This window comes from Lemur catta, chromosome 13, assembly GCF_020740605.2.
Source record: "Lemur catta isolate mLemCat1 chromosome 13, mLemCat1.pri, whole genome shotgun sequence".
NCBI lineage: Eukaryota > Metazoa > Chordata > Mammalia > Primates > Lemuridae > Lemur > Lemur catta.
The window spans coordinates 59,103,660-59,124,631 of NC_059140.1; the positions used below are offsets into that span (position 1 = coordinate 59,103,660).

The 20,972-nt window shown below is 34.6% G+C and overlaps 1 protein-coding gene across 1 annotated transcript in view; it reads right to left on the reverse strand.

Moving 5' to 3' along the window:
- VWA8 (von Willebrand factor A domain containing 8) overlaps positions 1 to 20,972 on the reverse strand; it is a 314,655-nt gene that overhangs the window by 186,651 nt on the left and 107,032 nt on the right. Inside the window, exons 17-20 of the mRNA XM_045566813.1 lie at positions 14,987 to 15,102; positions 8,572 to 8,678; positions 5,565 to 5,671; positions 214 to 285 (exon numbers count right to left, since the gene is read on the reverse strand). Of these exons, the coding sequence (XP_045422769.1) occupies positions 214 to 285; positions 5,565 to 5,671; positions 8,572 to 8,678; positions 14,987 to 15,102 (402 nt within the window). The remainder of the gene's footprint in view (positions 1 to 213; positions 286 to 5,564; positions 5,672 to 8,571; positions 8,679 to 14,986; positions 15,103 to 20,972) is intronic.

Consider the following 20,972-nt stretch of genomic DNA (forward strand, 5'->3'; position numbering starts at 1 on the left):
TGATGGGGATTGAATAGGGGGTGATTTAAGCCTTGAGGTAATTCTGAAGTTTAGAAGGTAGCAGTCTCTTATCCTTCAACTAAACCAGTCATTTAATTGGGGGGGAAAAAGAATCATTTCTAAAAACTTATTCCAACAAGAAGAATAAACCTACTGCTTTTAAACAATTGCTACTATTTATTCATTAGTATATAAGTTCCAGCCATAACTCACCTGGTTGCCAACCAATAGTAAGTGTTCTCCAAGGAGAAAGTCTTTGAGCATATCTTCCATCACTATCATGTGCTAGAGGAAAAAGACCTAGAGATTAATTGTGTTTTGCATAATCAAAGTGAAGTAAGAAAATTAACCATAAATTAGATATCATCATGGAATGTAAAACATCTATTATGATAAACAAAATCAAATGCTTTGATTTTTTTAAAAAAACACAAAATTAATGCTGTGCTTATAAGTAAGTTATAGAACCAATTAGGTCACTGATACTGAAAACTTGCAATAGTCCACCTGAGCAAGACTAAGCAACTGACCAATATTTCAAAGAGTTTTTATAATTCAACTATTTTTCACTTATTAAACTATGTAGAGTTGACCTATAACTTAATATAATGTTTAAATTGACACTTGCTAATGTAAGTATTATAAAGGCTTCCTAAAATAATTGAAGATTTCCACGGACCATTATACACTGCCTTGCTCCTAAGCATTACCTTTAAAGATACATATAGCTTTAGAATTAAAAATACATTATTTACTTTCCACTTGTTTTTATTTGAATTATGATACAATATGCTAAAAGAACAAGGTTAAAGTCATTCACAATAGCCACAGAGGCAATTACATCGCTCTCTTTTACTCTGAGATATAAGACACTCATAAGTAGGTCACAAAGGCTCATTGGGGCTTGGGGGAGACCTACATTCCAGCACAATTAATATTCCTATTACTTCCTCTTGATTTTTTCTATCAAATCAATAGCAGTCTCATTAAGTACTGAAGATACTGAAGTTCCCTATTTGTAAAAAAGGCAAAGCAACCTTTGCATCTAATACACACTGCAGACATTCTTCTAGTGTGTCATCTGTTTTTCCTTTTTTAAATTTAGTTTATGGTGTTTTTTTGATATCCAGAAACTTTTCTTTTTACTTGTCAAATTTAACAGTATTTTCTTTCAGAGTTTCTCTCTCACAAAGAAAACCTGAAAAAGTTTTTTGGTTCCTTCAAGAACAAATGAGTATTCCATGATGTTTGTCTTGGTATCTTTTAAAATGCATTTTTAAAAATGCTTTCAGATACACCATGGAGCTAGAGTTTTAACAAAGGCTTAAAGTAAGGTGAGCATATCCATTTATTGTCCATTCTGGAACATGTTTAATAATTATGCTAGGACAGCAAGTGTAAACAGAGACTATCTTAAGTGAACCGAGATGTATGGTTACCCTATAAAAGAGAGCCCTAGAACATCTGGGTTCTGGTGGTAATACAGTCTGGAGACTTCTTCCTTTTCACTAAGATGAAAAGTCAGTGCCAATTTCCAGACAACACTAAGTTTTTCCAGTAATAAATGTGCTAATCTGCATGAGGAATATATAGAAAATTTGGAATGAACACCTGCATAGCCAGGTAAAAAAAGCAATGTAAATACTGAAAAATAATTCAAAAATATTTGTATTCTTATCTTCTTTACTATTCTCATGTCCTCCTACTTTGTGTCCTCATTATATCTAACTAGATTATTCAAATCAATGATCATTAGCTAATGCTAAAGTCACTGCCAACGTAATTCCCCTCTTAGTCTCTTGGTTCACTTAGCACTGTGGACAATTTCTTCAAAGCCTCCTCTCCCAATTGTCTGTTTCTCCCAATTCCTTCCTACCTGCCTAACAATTTCTCTCCATAGTCCTCTGGGCTGGATCTTCTTGTAGCACTTCCTTAAATATTGATTTTGCCCACAGCGCCTGCATTTGTTCTCTTTTTCTACCTTTTACATGCTTCCCTTTGTTGTCACTGTATGGGGCAGAGCAGGTTTGCGTACTGGTACAGGGGCCCCCACCTGAGGGTTGGGGGAGGGCTGTGTGCAGTGTTGGGTACCCACATGTCAGTGTTCGAAGAGCTAGCTCTGACTCTCTTCTCTCTAAATTTTCTCATCTATCTCATGGCTTCAACTGCCAGCTCTACACTGATCTTCAACAGCAAGGCTTTCCTCCTCAACTCCAGCCCTGTATTTCTAAGTGACATTAAACCACTTGGTTATTCCCCAATCTCCAAAACTCAACACGTCTAAAACTCAGCTTATTACTTTTTCCTCAACTTCATTCTTTGTCTTCTATCTTTTTCCCCAATTAACAGCATCACAGCATCGTTTTCTACCACCAGACCAAACCCCAGCAGCCTGCCCACCTTATTCCTCTCTTATCAAGATCCAACTAAACACCAAGTCTGAGCTGTTAAGCCACCAAACTCAACCATATCCATCTTTTCTTTTCTTTCCCCACAGCTTTGATTCAGGTTTCTATCACCTCTGGCCCAGACTTTTATCAGCTGATTTAGCTTGTCTAACTTCAGTCTCTCCCTGAACCAATGTGTTCTTAACAGTACTGACATATCGTTTCTTTCTTCAAAATCTTGTCACTTCATTTTTCCAAAATTCTTAAGTGACTCCTAATACTTTAGGAACAAAGGTCACTCCTTACACGTTGTTGATCTAGTCTCAGCCTCGTCTCCTACAACTCTCTTTCTCCTACACTGTGTTCCAGTCATGGACACAATTTAGAAAAATTTTCTATTTACTCTCCCACCAGACTATAAACTCCTTGAGAAAGAATCTCTGTCTTTCATCTAACAAAAAGCTCCACTGACTCTATCTCCTAAATCGGCCTGCAATGTGTCTCCACTCTGTCCCCACTGTCATCTCCTTAGTTCAGATCCTTCATAGTTCAGATCCTTAGTTCACGTCCTTTCACCTGGATGATTGCAGTAATGACCTAACTAGTTTCTCTTTGCCTTGGTCTAACTCCTAGACAATGTTAAAGAGTAAAAGCAAAGTTAGCAAAAGTATAACTGTGCTTAAAATCTTTCTATGACTTCCTCCTTCTTCTAAATAGAATACAAATCCCTTAATCAGCAAGGCCCAGATGATCTGACCCTTTCCTAATTCACCAGCCTCATCTCTTGACTCTTCCATTTGCAGCTTCAACTGCATCAGTGACAATTATTAATAAAATAGTTATATGTAGCTCCCTAAATGAGCTACCCTTTCATATAACCAAGTCTCTGCAAATGCTAGTCTCTCTACCTGTGAGACTCCCACCTTTGCCTGCTTAACCAATTTTCTATGATCATTCCAGTCTAAGCCCTTCACCCCATCATTGCTACCACAGTAACCTACACACACTTCATCACACTGTGTAGTAACTATGTGTACTCACTTGTCTGTTTCCCCCATTAGATTATGAGCAATTTGAGTCCTGGAGTTACACATGCTTGTGTATATACTTTAGTCTCTGTTTCCTAATACCTTAGGAGAAGGCCTGACACATTGTAGATATTTTAAAATTCTTTCAGATCTAAAGCTCCTCAGGCTTATTAAGAAACTATTAATCTCTCTTTCGTCCAAGTTCTCCTTACTGCTGCAAGTGTAATATTCCTTAATGAAAGATTTAATAAAATAATACTCTTTATCATGAACATTCAAAATCTTATTCATTCTTTCATTAATCCACTCAACACATTTACTTAGCAGTTACTATGTGCCAGGTACTTTGTTATTTGCTGGAGATAGAAAATAAAGAAAACACAGGGCTTTGCCTTAATGATATGAAAAAACACATTTTAAAAAATCAATTTCAACACAATGTGGTACAGGGACAAGAGGGCATAGAACAACAAGATGGTGTACAAACACCTAAATCTGCAATAGGCACTGGAGACTACTGTTTCAAAGATGAAGTACAACATAAAAGGAAACAGTAATATACACAACAGAAGCAAATTTAATCAAGCTACTGTCCCTAGAATTGGTATAGCTAGAAAATTTTCATTAACGGTTAATTCAGAATGTTTTATGAAAAGAAAGTACACTTAGAGACAGCTTACAAAAAGTCCCCCAGGGCACTGTGTAAAGTTCACAGCAGCCCTGCAGTCCTCAATGTCTATGTCACAAATACCATGGCAACAGACATTGTGTTCAAGGGCACAATGGTCTTTGCCGCTGCTGAATTTCCTACATTCTTATATCCTGTGAAATCTTTTCAACCTTTGCTACCATGGAGTTTTTCAAATTGTCACTTATAACAGTATCCTGATTCTCTTTTTTTTCTTTGTTCCTTTCTACCATATGAATACAGTGTGATACCATCAATGCTTGGAAATAGTATATTTTCCTTATAACCATGTTTTTGTCTTTATTGGACAGGCAAGTTTTTTTTTTCCTCTGTTGTGTCTTATAAGTAACTTTATTTTCTGTTCAGTTGTCTACTGATTGTGCAAGAGCATTCTCTGGAAGGAAAATAAAACATATTAAATACTAGTTCATTGGCTATAGAGTTAATAAAAAGAAAGTCCAGGTTATGCCTGTCTTTTTCTATATCATAGGTAATAGTCACAGTTTTGACAGATTTCAAAAATTTTTAACCAAGATTTTTATTGAGAAAGAATTTGTCTAGATATCCACACTGTAAATATAATTTAGGAATATAAATGATGGTATTCATTAAACAGGAAAACAATTGGGGAGTGGCAGATTAAAAAAGAAATTTTACTTTAATTTTGCTAACTCCTTAATACAGTGAAAATAGTAAAGCCAAATTCTTCTAACATAATTTGTAATTTGTAACATTACTTACATGAAGATTAGTGACTAAGTATTATAGAAAAATTTAAGTATGTTTTTTATTATGAAAGAAACATATAACCACTTGACAGAAAATCTGAAAAAGACTTTTATATTGTGGGCAATTTTCTCTAAAAAATTCTTATTAAACATCTACCAAAAAGCTTTCTAGGTATAAATTTATTTCTATGTCTCATCTGAAGGTCCATAATTATTGTTTACAAGTGGGGAATTCTCTACATTCATCCCTTTAAAAAAAAAAAAAGGAAAAGGAAAGAAAAGAAAAGAAAAACACTAGAAACTTGCTTGAAAAAGAAAAGAGTATGAGAAAAAGTATGCCTAGGACATAACCCTCTTTGAACTACTGAAATGATCTAACAAGCAAGGAAAAGAGACAAGGAGTAGCTCTTTTTTGTTTTTAATTTAATAATGTATTCAACATGCTGAAATAATAAAAAAATAATGTATTCATTTTATTTACCTTAAGTACAGTATGTGTACACGTATGTATATAAAATGTATTATTCTAATCATAGCAACAACTCCAATTTTCAAGTATCTTTGGAAAGGAAAGAGTTTTGTTTTCCAATGTCTTAATAAAATATATTCAATACTTCATTATACATTATCTAAATTGAACTTAAGGAATTGCAAAAATAATTACACATTGATTTCCAGAGTTTACTATCACAATGTAAATGATTTATCAAAGAATACAAAGCAATGCTCTTACCTGAATGTTGTCATAGAACAGAACATCAGGCACTTTCATTTTCTCATGGGCATTATAGATTGGTGCACTAACAGCACCAATTCTCAGAGATCCAGATGCTATTTCACCTAAACATTCCACACAAGACAAGGGATTATTCAGAGCACTGTCCTCAGAGAAGCCAAGCCACCTAACATAGAATATAACAGAGCTTCTATAATACCTGTGGGGTCAAATAAGCTTGAAGATGGTGATAAAACACCCCAGCTCTACACTCAGCTTATTTGGTCAGAGACTATAACATATACATAAGCCAAATACCCATTAAAAAGTTCTGAAGTACCTTGAATATCATTTTCCAGGGCTCAACCATTAAAAACCCCTAGAAGAGAATCTGCCAGAGGTCTAGTCAAAAATACAGATGGATCAACCTACCCCAGACATCTTATATTACTATTTTCAAGGGTGGTCTAGGATATCTATGTTTTCAAATAAGCACCGAGGTGGTTCTGACACCCAGCCAGATTGGACACCTCTGTCCTACACAATTAACCTATAATAATTATTACTGTATTATACCCTATTTGCTATAAATAGGTAGGCCTAGAATAAATTATGAGCTCCTTGAAACCAGAGAATTAAACAGTAAATTTCGTGAAATCAGGAAACACATCTCATGTGTACTCCCTATGGTAACCACATACACATGTTCACTGTCTGACATGTTCCAAGGTCAATAACATTAATAGTAGTATTGTAGTAACTGCTAATGATCCCAATAGTAGAAGCTATCATTTATTGAGGACCTTCTATGTACCAGATCACAAACTAGGAGATTCATCTCAGTTTTTCTCATATAATTTCATATAATTCTCTTAATAATGAGGCAAGAATTATGAGGATACTAAGAAGAATACACACTAAAGTAAGTTGTTTAAAATCACCCAGAGTACAGCTTAAAGCAGTCTGATGTTTTTTCTACCATGTAATGTATATTCAATCTTTCGACTCTAAATAATATTCCATCCTGTGGAAATACCCTAGCAAGCCGATACACAATTACAATGCCTTAAACAATTCATCCATCTTTTTCTTTCCTACTTCAAATAAGAAAATTGCAGTTTGTTTCTCCTCTAGAATGCTATTTTTGTGCTAAAGCATTTTGAAAGACAAGGGGGGAAAGCAACATTTGCTTCTATGGAATACTGTGAACAATTCTGAGCTAAAAATAATTAAACTGTCGCCCTGTTTATGAGTGCTACACATTTGCCAAAGCACAGTAGATCTTAACAATAACCTTCAATAGAAAAGGAAAACCATGAGCAGTCACACTGAGAGTTTACTATTTATTTACTACCATTAAGCCTCTGAAATAGACACAAAAGTGTAAAGGGAAAGAGCAGAAATGTGTTAGTGAATCTACTATATACTTCTTTGTTGGTTGAGATGACACAATTTCAGGTTCAAACAGCATCTGATGCTATCTATGGTTTAGTTTAAGGAACATATCCACTCAGTAGATTTAGGGCTTTAAGACAATTTAATTCACTCAGCCAATGTTTATTATTAAAATTTCAAGCTCAAAAAGGGAAAAGCACTCAGAGAATGGTGATTTCTCTGGGAGAAATCTGGCTAGCTATCTTCTAAGATACTCACAGGATGCAATTATTTTGGTAAATTTGTCAAAGTCCTCAGCCTAGTAGGCTCTAAACCTGATTTTGTCATCACAACTAAGGGCAAATCTAACTTTCAGGAGAATATTAAAGACATATGTTGTGGTTTCTCTCTCTATATATATATATTCTGATATAAAATCAGAGTTGCAAACTATTACAGCAAAATGAAAACTGCAACTTTCACATGGACTATGTGATACACCGGTTGCCGCAATCAGTATATTACTTGGACGGAGACCTGCATGGAAAGCCAAATCCTTATCAGACTGTTGTTTTGTGAGGATAGACCCTGACCAACAAGAGTGAATTAAATGAAATCTCCATGATAGACTGCCTTAAAATTGAATGGAACCAAACAAGCAAAATGTCTCTTCAGTTAGGGTCCTTATCCCCTACAGGAGGCTTAGATGGGCACTAATAACACTCACCTATACCTGAGACCAAACAATTTACAGTCTGAATGACAGTCTTTCTTTGGATATGTTAATAGACTCAATCAAACAACATTATGAGATAACAAGTCCCAGAGTTATTCTGTATCTTTGAGTTGGCTCTGCATATCTATATTCAGATCCATTAGTGTGCCAAGTGTATAATTTTACTCTAAAAAGTCATCTTATTTCCTTAATACCAAGTTATTATCTCAGTGTAGCCTCAACTATTAAAAACGTCTACTACAAAGAGAACCTTCAGAGAGTGGTCACACACTGGATGTTTTGATAGAATAGGTAATTACATTTTAAAAAACTGAAACACTTTTGTTGTGCTCTAATTGAAGAATAGAAAACTTTTACAGGAAGAGCTAAATCTCTCCAAAACTCAAAATTATACTTATGGCTATCTAGAAGAGAAGTACCACAAAAGACAATACAGGTAGAAATGGAAGGAAGCATGCAATGGTATTCTGACTATTATTTTAGTCTGTATCGACCTAGAAAAGTTTCCCAAACATGTACCATAGGATATTAGTGGCCCTCAAAATATGTTGTGAAAACAGAATTCTAGATTCATTGGTGAAATACATTTGGAAAAAAATACATTTGTCAAAATTAGACAAGTTGATTTATAGCAAGAATTCTCACAGCCTTTAATATGTTAGTATCAATTATGACTCTTAAGGTTGGGGAGAACTGTATCTAGCATGTACAGAAATAAAGTAAACACTCTAAGATTTAACTTGTAAGTGGTTTTGAAACTTTAAAACAAAAAAACCCTAACAGATTCATTTCTTCAACCCAATACATAAAACAAAATGGATGCAAACAAAAAATATTTTTATTGAAATTAAAATTATAAATAGCATCAAATGTTTCATAATTGTTATTTCAGTTTAAAAAGAACCAAACACTCACATTTGTAATCCTTCAGTTCTGGTTCCACATTGTCATTAGTACTTATTTCTATTGAAGCATCTGCCAGATTTTTTTCTAATGCTAACCTAGCAAGGCTTGGTAAAAACCTGGCGGGGAGAGAGAGAAGAATGGATAAAGTCAAAGTATTCTGTGATTCTTAACTATCTTTTAACATACACATACACCTGTTTACTAATTGCACCAATTAAGGAAGATTGGTCTGGACCTGTGAAATCCAAATCATGCAAAATTTTAGAATAAATATAAACTTTATGTATGAATTATATGTTTACGGCATCTCCTTTAAAGTAAAGCTTATTTGTAATTAGCAGTACTCATTTATGTACATTTTGCAGAACAAGATTTAAAATAATTTGCTTTCTTTAGTGGATTTAGTATACCTCATAAATCTTGTTTACTATGTAACTGGCTTATCAAATTTTCTTAAATAGGTAAAACAACACTCTAGCCTGTTCTAAATTGGCAATCACACATTCAGATCAGTGGAGGTGAATTAATGAGGTTTCCTTTACTTTCTAACACAAATTATTGAATGAATTTAAGATTATCCAGCCTAGTTTTTCCTTCCATAAGAAACATAGTTGCTTATTTATTCTATATGTATGTTGTCAAAACAACAATCTGGTGAATGACAGACATATTCTTCAAAAACAAACAGATTATAAGTATCATGTGCTTGAAACATGAAACAGTTTCCCACCACACAAAGTTATATCTAGAATTTACGATCCCAAGTGAGCTCAAAGAAATAATTTTTAATCCATGGCTACCTGTCCTGTACTGCTATAAACTAATCACTACATGAGACAATGCTCCAAATAAACATACTAAGAACATACCACCTCTAATTTAGGTTCTCCACAGTTCTAAATCGGTGGTATTAATAGTTCGCATAGCCTTGAGTCTAAACTCTAACAGAGCGTTGATGTGAGCGAGACAGCAAACAGACAAGCACGTAAAAGAACTGTCAGGTTTCCTGTCCCTGTGATATTCCAATCTGCATATCTGACACTACCTCTTACCTATTGCCTCATTTTGGTCCTAGGTTATGATAGGGGAATTTATACAGCTCTAGGTCAGTAGCTCTTCAGTTGCACATCAAATCCAACTTAACTGTTGCTCATCTATGACTTTTCATCATAGTTCTTAGATCATTAGCTTGCTGTTCAAAACTAAGCCCTTACCTTGTCTTCCAGCCCCCAAACTGGACTTTTATCCTGTTTCCCGAGTCCTTGTCTTGGACTCAGCCCAAGCTGCCTCTCACCACTGGTAACATTAGGCCTGGTAGCTACATGTCTGTTATTCCTATCAGACCACCTTGACTGGCAGTGACCACTTTCATGCTTAGGCTTGTTTGCTATTCCCAGACATCTCTGACATCTATATAGTCTGTCTGTCTGTCAACACATCCTGACATTACCCCTGTACTGCAACATTTCTAGATTGCACTCCAAAGCCTACAAAGGATAGCAAATGGCACAAATGCCTCTCTTTCAACAGCAGTGGCAGACATTGCTTGCTAATATGGCATTCTTTCCTGCTGAGATTAAACATGCTTTACAATTATTCTCAATCTAGCACACACACAGCACTATCAAATAATCAGAGGTAGCATGAAAGTTGAAATATATTTACATCTAGAACTTAAATTCTAAAAAGATATTGGCCCACTCAACAAATAAGGAGAATGAAGCATCTCAGGTGTTGAGGCCAACCCTTACTTTATTCCTAGATTTCAAGGGATTAGTTAACTCTTTCCTTTCCCATTGCTCATTGATACTTTCTACTTATTTTTTCTTCTCTCTCCCTGACCTTTCGTAAAATAAGTAAATAAATGAATGTATAAAATATCACTCCTTCTATCCTACCCTCCCATAATAAAAGCAAGCACACATTCTGTTTCAAATTTTCCAAGTGTACTTATCACTATGATGAATATCCCAGTGTCTTTTAAAAATTATTATTATATTTATCATTCTTTACCATCAGCAAAAAATGAATTGGAAAGCCTGTAGTCTTGTTACGGCTGGGTTATAAGAAAAACTAAAGAAAGACTCAACTATATTCAGGGAAACCCAAAAACAGAAGTATAGTAGTTACCATAGTCTGACTCAAATAACTGTGTCTCTGTCACAGGAATGGGATTAGCTCTTTAGATTAAGGAAGAAGATAGTAGCAGGAGACAATAGTATGCTGCAAGGGTAGGCAATGCTCTCAAATTACCAGCCCTGGGAGGAAGAGTGAGAGAAAAAGACTGAGAGGCTCAGTGGATATCAGGCAGTCTTTGAGTTCTATTTAGCATATGTAATTAACTGATTAATTAATTTATGCTTGTGATGGTAAATCTTACATTTTCAAACAACACTGGAATATTTAAGATAAAGTATGGTTCATCCTATTTATAAATTTGTTATATTTGTGCATTAATTCCTCAAAAAAGTTTTGTTAATTGAAACATCTGAAGTACTTAAAAGGAAACAGAATATATAAAATATATTAATAGTTTCAAACATGTGAAGGTATTTAATTTAGCAAAGTTTTATAAATGGGACCAAATATTTTTCAAAGGTCCTTAACAGTGAGTATTAACATTTGCCAGACTTATAGAGTTAGCTGAATGAACAGAAAAGCCTAAAGATCTATGTTTTTTAAATTATAGCATTAAAAAATCGAATGTCAGTTTTTAAAATAAAAAATAAATCCCTGAATAGTTTTTCCTGCAAGCAAAATCATTCTTCAAGAAAACAAAAAATTCACATCAATAATAACCAATATAATCACTTAATACCGTGTATGATGTTCTATCAGGTTTGTGATTTTTAAAAATTTATTAGCTAACAGTTTAAACAGTGAAAATTTTATATAGATGTTATTCATTTTATACTACAAGGGAATTTCTGAAAAATGTATGTAAACTGAGTTTTTGATAAATGGAATACTTTCCTCATAACCTTAATATCAGAGACAGTTAATCTTCATTTCTGATTAAATTCTTATAAGTCCACGCAAAATTTCTATGCTAAAGGATCATTATCCCAAAATTTTCCAGAAGTAAATAAGTTAATGGACTATAAAATATTTGAATGAAGTAGAACTATTAATACAGTAACTTCTAATTAATTCTTCTACAATGTAAGTTTTTGGAATGTAAAATACCTGAAAATTTCTTCATCTTCTAAATTTATTTCCCTGTGGTCTCTCAGGTTTTCAAATATCTAGAAACTGAATTATGGCTCAAGCTCTAAGAATTGATGTCCATATTGCAGGCTAAGAGGCTTAGGGAGTTGTTACTTCAGATAAAAACTGTTGCAATCGAGATTCAATTGGCATAAATAAATAAATGAATAATATTTAAAAAACTAAGTTAATAAGAAAACAAACCTAGCTAATATTTAATAAATTTAATGTTTAATAAATTTAGGTTGGATAATTTCTTTTGATTTTGTTTGCTTAATAAAAAATTTATGATAAAAATTATATCAATTTTTGTTTTAAAATTTTCCACAAAATTCAATTCCTTTTCACTGCTTCAATATGGAATGAGGTCATTTAAAAAATAAATAAAACACTTTATGCACCAATAATTTTTTGATTCCTTCCTGGCTTTGTGCTATTCCAAAGAGGTAGTTAATAAAAAGGATTTTGATGTTATAGCTTTGCTAAAGTCAACAGATGATGCATAAAAAAGAGTTCTTTTATTATTCAGTTACAGCTGAAAGGGTCATAAGATGATAAGAAAATAGAGTTTTACTGTGGTCAGTTGATAAAACTGAAAAAATTAGTTGATTATTCAATTCAGTGAAAAATGTATGAGGATGAAAAGTAAGTATTTTTTATTTTTCAATTCTTAAATTATGAAATATCTCAATATTTCAGAAAATTACAGAGAATATTATATAAAACTACAGAGAATATTAACTATTCTATTCATCCCTCTCCATTCCTGAAGGTAACTCTAACCCTAAAATTGGTGTGTACTTCTTGTCCGTATTTTTAAATTTTGCTCTGTAAGTATGAGTAAAAAATATATTGTGCTTTTTATTGTATTTAACATTTTATACAAATGGCAACATACACCAAATCTGCATCTGCAATTTACTTTTTTCACTTAATATTAAGTTGTCATGATACATAACTGTGGATATATATAGTTTACTTCATTTAAACTACTGTACAGTATTTGATCATACGAATACATCAGTTTATATATTTATTCCCTACTGATGGGCAGTTTGTTTCCAGTTTTTCATTATTACAAACAATAATGCAATGAACGTTCTTGTACATATTTCCTTATATACACATATAAGTCTATCTCTGAAGTAGCTATCAAGAAGTGGAGTTGTCAAATCAGAGTATTAATTATTTAGGCATGAAGACACTGTGAGTTCAACTCTGAAGTGGTGAGAGTTCCATCACAACAGTAGTGATGAAATTCCATGCCATTCAACTCACAAAACATTTTAAGTTTTATAAGTAAAAATTTTTAAAGTATAAAATGGTGCTTATTATTGCTTTACATTTCATCTCATTAGTCAGTAATGAGGCTGAGAAGTAGTTTCATACATTTTAAAAATATTTCTGTCTTAGAAGAGATCCATTAAGTTTTATACTTAAATAGTAGAGGAAATATGGAATCACTCTGAAATTACTTCTTTTCCATATTGAATTGAATATCTGCCCAAAGGAGATGATAACACATCTGACAGAAACTCATTCCTTAATTCTCTCTGAGCTTTATTTAAAATGTTCTCACATTTTCTAAATAGGCTGTGTGAATGAATTAGTAATAAAATAAACTTTGGCAGCCTTCCATATTCTTGGCCACTTTAGGTTTCTTCAAACTTTGATCACTCTTGTTTATTTCTTAGACCAATTCTCAATTTAGTATTTTTATTTGCTTTTTTAAATAAGAGAAACTAAAAGGGTTTTTTTGTTGTTTTTTCTGTTGTTGTTTTTTGGGTTTTTTTTTTTTTTTCCAGAGACAGAGTCTTGCTCTGTCACCCATGCTAAAGTGCAGTGGCATCATCGTAGCTCACTGCAATCAAACTCCTTGGCTCAAGGGACTCTATTGCCTCAGCCTCCTGAGTAGCTGGGACTACAGGCTTGCACCATCGCGCTGGCTAATTTTTCAATTTTTTTAGTAGAGATGGGGTCTCGTTCTTGTTCAAGCTGGTCTCAAACTCCTGAGCTCAAGCGATCCTCCTCCCTCGGCCTCCCAGAATGCTAGCATTACAGGTGTGAGCCACCACACTCAGCCTGGAAATTGAAAGTTGATTCAACTACCAGGGCAAATCTAACAGACTGTAGAATGCTTTGGCCATCATTTCATTCTAATAACTAAAGTATTATTTTCACTTAGACTCCCAAACTGTTTACATTACTTAGCATTCTGTACTTACTTCTATGATCTCATATCTACAACCAAGTCCTGATAAAATATTGTATAGGTAATGAAGCTGTCTCTGTCTGTATTTTCTTCAGTTCATAACTAAAAAACTAAGCAATTGAAGCATTTTTTTTCTAATTTTCATTTGGAAGTTTAATATTCTACTTAAAAAATAAGGAAATCAATTTTGTTATTTCTCATAATTATTAATTTTTCAAAGAATTACTCTAAAGACATTGGAGAGGAGTCTCATTGTAGCAACAGAAGAAGCTTAATTTAACTACAAGAAAAATTGTCACTAAACTGAAGAGTCACAGAGGGCAGTTACACATTCTCTTAAACTGAAAATAGATTATCTTTCAATTCCTCTTGTTAAGGAATGAACAAACAAGAAATATAGCCACCATAAAGATAGTTACTAGATTATACAAAAAGAGTCTAAAAGAAATCTTTGGGCTTATTCTTCTTAATCTTTTTTTATTATTCTTTCAAAATAGTTACATATAGATGTGATTCTGTATGAAAATTCTATAAGCCAATGTTTTATAATAACTTCCCAATTGATATGAAAACTGTTAGTGTAGACTGAAAAAATGTTAGTTTTGTTAAGTTTAGCCAACAAGGCAATACTATCAAGCATGGAAAGTTCCAATACAAATTTGAGAGGCAGTAAGTGTACTGTTTAAGAGCCCTAGCTCAAAAGACACATGAACCAGCATTCAAATCCCAAATCCACCATTTTACTATTGCATGACTCGAACAAGGGACTTAGACAGTTTTCTCATCTACAAAATAGCTCTTAAAATTGTGTTATGTCTAAATAAGGTAATATAATATACTAAATGAGTTCTAATAACCGAGGGCAAGGCTGAAATATTAAATAGCTATATATTTAGACCAATACCTTTTTAAGACCTGTGAATATAGACAATTAATTAAACGTATGTTATAGTTTCAGCAAAGACCCAGAGACTTGAATTCAGTGAGAAAGGAGAACATGCTTACCTGGAAAGGCAGGCTTTAGTAACAGCACTGTGAAGGCTTTCGTTAGGATACTGTGATAGCCGACGAGAAACGCGTAACAGTTGTCTGGTAGAAAGTGATGCCGCCAACGACTGTGCCTATCAAAAGGCAAAGACAGCCTGTTAGGAGTCTTGCTTCAACTTGCTAAAGTCTCTGTAGATGGGTATCATGGTAGAATTCATTATTTCTGGAGGACAAGGTCAAACTTCAAATAAGTATGTATTGTTAATGAATTACAAATAAAAAAATAAACGGAACCAATTTACACTTAAAATATCCTTGAAGATAGGTTTTTAAAAATCTATAAAAAGTATTTATCAATTAAATTCAGTTAAGTTATTTTAGTTGGGCTAAGTTGGAGGAGGGTTTGGATGCAGGAAGGATGTACATAATACAGGTCACACCTGAGCTACAAATAGCCTTTACTATTTGTTCTTTTTTTTTCCGGCTTACACAAAGCCAACCTGTTAAGATATCCTGAAAATGCTTAGAGCGTTAAGTGAATCTGTGGTTTCTGAAAAGGAGTTGTGCACAATTTAGGCTGCTGACCACAGAGGTGTCAATTAGTTTGTCACTTGGATTGCATCTTCCTGTTTGGAATCCTTCCCCTATACTGTCAGAATAATTTCGTTTTGTTTTCTTACACTTCCCCAAATCCCACTAATAGAGTTGCCAGTATAAAACTCAGGACATGGTAAATACTCCACAAATATTTCTTGATTTAAACTTGAAATCTGTTGAAATTGTTTTGGCTGCCAACATAATGTAATGGTAAAGTTTATAGGCTTTGGAATTAGACAAATGAGGCCCCCATTTATTAGCTGTGTGACCTTGGCAAATTACTTAACTCTCCAAGCCTCAGTTTCCTCACCTTTAAAATGGCAATAATAATGCCGTCATCTTCAAGGTTGTTATGAAGATTAAATTAGAAAATGATTCTAAAGTGCTTAGCATAGGTCAGATAAATACAGGTGATCAACAAATGGCAGCAATTATTATTAAATCAGTTAGCCTCTTCAAAAACGAAAAACATCTAACAAAGGAAAGGAATGGGATCTATATATACATTTGCATAAATGTAATGAATCAGATTATTACTGGCTTAATTCCTAACTTAGATCACCAGCATTATGAGGCAGTGATTTTCACTAAAAACCAGAGAAGAGAGGCACTTTTGAAGCAACTGGACCTCTGGGAGGGCAGAGCAAGCCAAAGTGAAATGTCACAGAGGTTGAAGAGGGCCGTAAAGTGGCACTGAACACCCGAGGGACTGGAGAAGGGGACTCTACGGAATTAAACACAAAGACCAGAATGGATGAGGGGAGAATGCCAAAGGCACACTGCACATTTGCTTGTTTCAAAGTTTCACGTAAGGTCATCTCTGTATGTCCCAAAGAAGAAAAAAATGAATTGATTTCTCCTTCCTCGTGTATTTCACAGTTCTATAAGATGGTAGTCTGCTGTTATTAGTATTATACGTCAACTGCAACATTAGCATTATATTTTCTTTGGGAACTAGGTTGGGAGCATGACCACTATTTATGGGGTATCCTTTTTTCTATTAAAAAACACATTCTAAGTTTCAAAGAACTCATTTACAAGCAAACATTTGGTCCATCCTTGTTTTCAATAAATCTGCATTTCAGACATGGAGACAATCTTTAAATATAAGAAACCATAAATTAGAACTCAAAGTAGCATACAATTTAATGCCAGAATAAATAGAGCAGTTGACAACTGCTACAGGGGCTTAAAATGCTCAAGTGGGCAAGAGAAATGCTATGACCAAAGGCATGAAAGCAAAAGGAACAAAAATATTAGGTCATTAAATATGAAATGTCCAATTTAAAATCAAAAGTATAGTTTATTGTATCTCAAACAAGAAACAGTACAAATAATCAAAGTATGCACCTAAACTATTGAAACAGTTTTGCCATCTTAACAATAGCTTGTTGATGCCAGTGGCAAAGAAGCCTGGAGAGCGAGTGGGACTAGTGGCGATGAAATCACGACAGGCATTTTCCACAGCTTGTTGAGAACTGAATATTTTTGCTTGCAAGAAGTGGTCCAAAGACTAGAAGTGGTAGTCAGTTGCTGCAAGGTCTGGTGAGTATGGTGGATGACAGAGAGTTCCCGAGACCAGCCTTTATAATTTGAGCAACATGGTTTGTGCAACATGTGGCCAAGTGTTGTCTGGCAACAGGATTGGCCTGTCTCTATTGATTGGTCTGTCTCTATTGACCAATCTCAGCTACTTAATCATAAGCTTCCTCATCATTTCATCCAACTGGCTGCAGTAGACATCCTCTGGAATCACCTGACTAGGTTTCATGAAGCTGTAGTGGATAATACCAGTACAGAACCACCAGCAGACACCATTAGCTTTTTTGGATGAATATTTGGTTTTGGACTGTGCTTCAGCACTTCATCTTTATCCAACCATTGTGCCGAACACTTGCAGTTATCAAAAAATCCATTTTTCATCACACATAACACTATGGCATAAAAATGGTTTGCTTTTATGTCATGACAGCAAAGAAAGGCAAGCTTAGAGATGATTTCTTTTCTGAAGCTCGTTTAATTCATGCAGAACCCATCTATCCAGCTTCTTTACCTTGCTGATTTGTTTCAAATGGTCCAATATTATTGGAACAATAACATCAAACCTTGCTGTTAATTCACACATAGGTTGAGATGGATTCGCTTCCACTATAGCTTTCAGCTTATCATTATCCACCTTGGTCTCAGGTCACCCACGTGGCTCATTTTCAAGATTAAAATCACCAGAACGGAACTTCTCAAGCCATCATCATACTATGCGTTCATTAGCCACATCCTTCCCAAACAATTGTTGATATATTGAGCTGTCTGTGCTGCATTAGTTGGGCGACGGAACTCATATTCGAAAATAACATGAATTTTTGACTTATCCATGGTTTCACAAAAATTGCTTTTAAAAATATTTGAATGATAATCACAAGCCAAAATGTGTTTTTGGAAGACTGAGGATGTACCTTCACAATAAAAATAAAACAAGACATGTCAAAGTAAAATGTCAGAGATGGCAACTGTCAAACTTAGTATTATACTTAAGGAAATCAGACATTTCATATTTAATAACCTAAAACATGTAGAACATGAGGAAACCAGCCCAGTTTCATGATAGAGTACTGCTAGAAGACTTGCTCTCAAACAACAAAGACTTGGGCCGGGCACGGTGGCTCATGCCTGTAATCCCAGCACGATGGGAGGCCGAGAAGGGCGGATCGTTTGAGCTCAGGAGTTCAAGACCAGCCTGAGCAAGAGAGAGACCCTGTCTCTACTAAAAATAGAAAGAAATGATTTGGACAGCTAAAAATATATATAGAAAAAATTAGCTGGGCATGGTGGCTCATGCCTGTAGTCCCAGCTACTCGGGAGGCTGAGCCAGGAGGATCGTTTGAGCCCAGGAGTTTGAGGTTGCTGTGAGCTAGGCTGATGCCATGGCACTCACTCTAGCCCGGGCAACAGAGTGAGACTCTGTCTCAAAAAACAAAAAAAACCAAAAAAAACAAAGACTTAATTAAGAAGGACACTTGGAGGAGTCTGGCCTTATTCCTAAAGGCAAGAGGACTTTTGTTAAGTGCAAAGCAGTAACATGATTTTAGAAGATTATTATTGGCCTAATTTCTAAATTCAATCAGCAGTAGTATGTAAAGTAGTTGAAGGACAAAGAGAACTGAAAGAGGAAACAGAAAGCTATCTCAATGATCTGCCTGTAAAGGATAAAGTCCTACAGTAAGGGTATGGCAACAAGAATGGAGAGAAAGGATGCAACAAGTATTTCAGAGAGTTGGCAACTGACTAGATATGAGAATGAAGGAAGAATTGAGGGTAAGATTTAGCCATTATGATTGAAAGTGACAAAAGTCAAATATGACTCAGAAATTCCCATCCTTAATACCCAGGACCATGAAAAATTCCTACTCAATCATAAAAAAAGTTTGGCAAATGACTCCAACCAGACTTTTCTCATGAGAAGAATCCTATCATACATAGGCAACTTTATATGGTATAACATTCTAATCTCTTTCTAAGCAAGACACTGAATTCAGCCTCCACATTTCATTCCAGTGATCAATAAGGATTTCTCATGAATTTGAAGAACACCAACTCTTCTATTTGATAGTACCAAAATGCTTTGCAATAATATCCAGGGTCAAAAAAATCAGAGCTAAGCTTTACGTTGAGCCATTTAAGTGTTGAAGAAAGAGTTTGGGAATCTCTGCTCTCACATTATTATCAATTAAAAATTGAGAATATATTTTAATTAAAAAATTCCTAATGTATTTAACATTAAATTTCTAACTGCAGTTTTTATCTTGTAAAAAAAGGGGGGTGAGGATTTGAAGCACATTTCCTTAGTTACCATGGTTATACACTTTAAGAGCATACCTCAAAGGGTTTTTCACATTAGCATGATTATTAATACCTCAGCTTAAAAATATGAAAGTTCTCATCAGAAATTATGAAAAATTATTTTTCTTTTATTCCTCTCAAAGAAGTATTTCTTTCAAGAAAATGTAACGTTCTCAGGGAGAGAAAACTCTAGGGATAATCTGTTCATAAAATTTTAATTAGTTAATCAATTTATTCATTCGTTCATAAAAGATTTAAGTGTCTACTATGTGCTAGGTGCCAGGCTGGGAAATGGGAATAAAAGAATGAGCAAGACCTAGCCTCAAGGAGGCGGGCACCAGTGTGTTCAAGGGACAAGAAAGAGTACTGTACAGCTGGAAAGAATGACTAAGGGGGAAAGAAGCTGGAGATGAAGTCCCAGAGGAAATTAATAGGGAACCTGTGACATCTAGAAAATGGTCCCCCACAAAGATATCCACATCTTAATCTCTGGCATCTGTCAATGTTACCTTCTATGGCAAAACTGACTTTGCAGATCAAATTAAATAAAGGATTTTGAGATGACAAGATTATGCTAGGTTATTTGGATGGGCCCTAAATGCAGTCCTACATATCCTTATAAGAGAGAGGAAGATGGAGATATGACACAGACACACAGAGGAGAAGGTGATATGAAGAGAGGAAGGATTGCCATAGTGAGGCCGCAAGTCAAGGAATGCTGGCAGCCACCAAAAACCAGAAGAGGCAAGGAACAGATAATCACTTGGAACCGCTGAGGGAGTGCATCCCTGCTGACTCCTTCATTTCAACTCAGTGATACCAATTTTAGCCTTTTGTTGTCCAGACAAAAAGAAAATAAATTTATTGTTTTAAGTCACCAGTTTACGGTAATTTGTTACAACCATCACAGGAAACTAATTGAGAGATGAATGAATTATTGGTGAAGACAGCTGTGAAGAGGACCTAACAACATTCTAGGAGAAAGACGGTGAAATCCAATACTAGGACAATTACTGACAGTAGGTAAGAGAACAGATGACACATCACGATGTTAAATTGGTGAGATTTGCTTTCAGATTAAGTGAAGATAGTAGGACAACATGGAATCAACAATGATGTCAAGGTTTCTAATTTAGGTAATTTAGCAGACAGATTATTAACAAAGTCAGGAAATTAAATCAGGAACAGGAATACATTTAAAAAGGAAAGATAGTTTAGTTGTGTAAGGTGAATTTACAGTCATCTCAGAGGATTCTGCTGAAAAGTGAAAGAAACTAACATTTATTAAGCAGCTATTAAGGAGGAGATTCTTTACACACATTTTTATGGTGAATCATTGAGACCTTTTTATGAGGTAGGAGGGCACTGTTCCTATTTTGCAGATGAGAACACTGTGACTCAGAGTTAAAGAGTGATAGCCCTTTATCTTCCCAACATCCCGTCTTGGAATGGAAAAGTGAAAATCAATAAAAAAAGAGAAGTTTGCAGCTGAAGATAAAGACATCGGCATTAGCTTGGAGATGGTGTTTGAAGCTATAAGAATAGATGACACTGCTCCACACAGGAGACA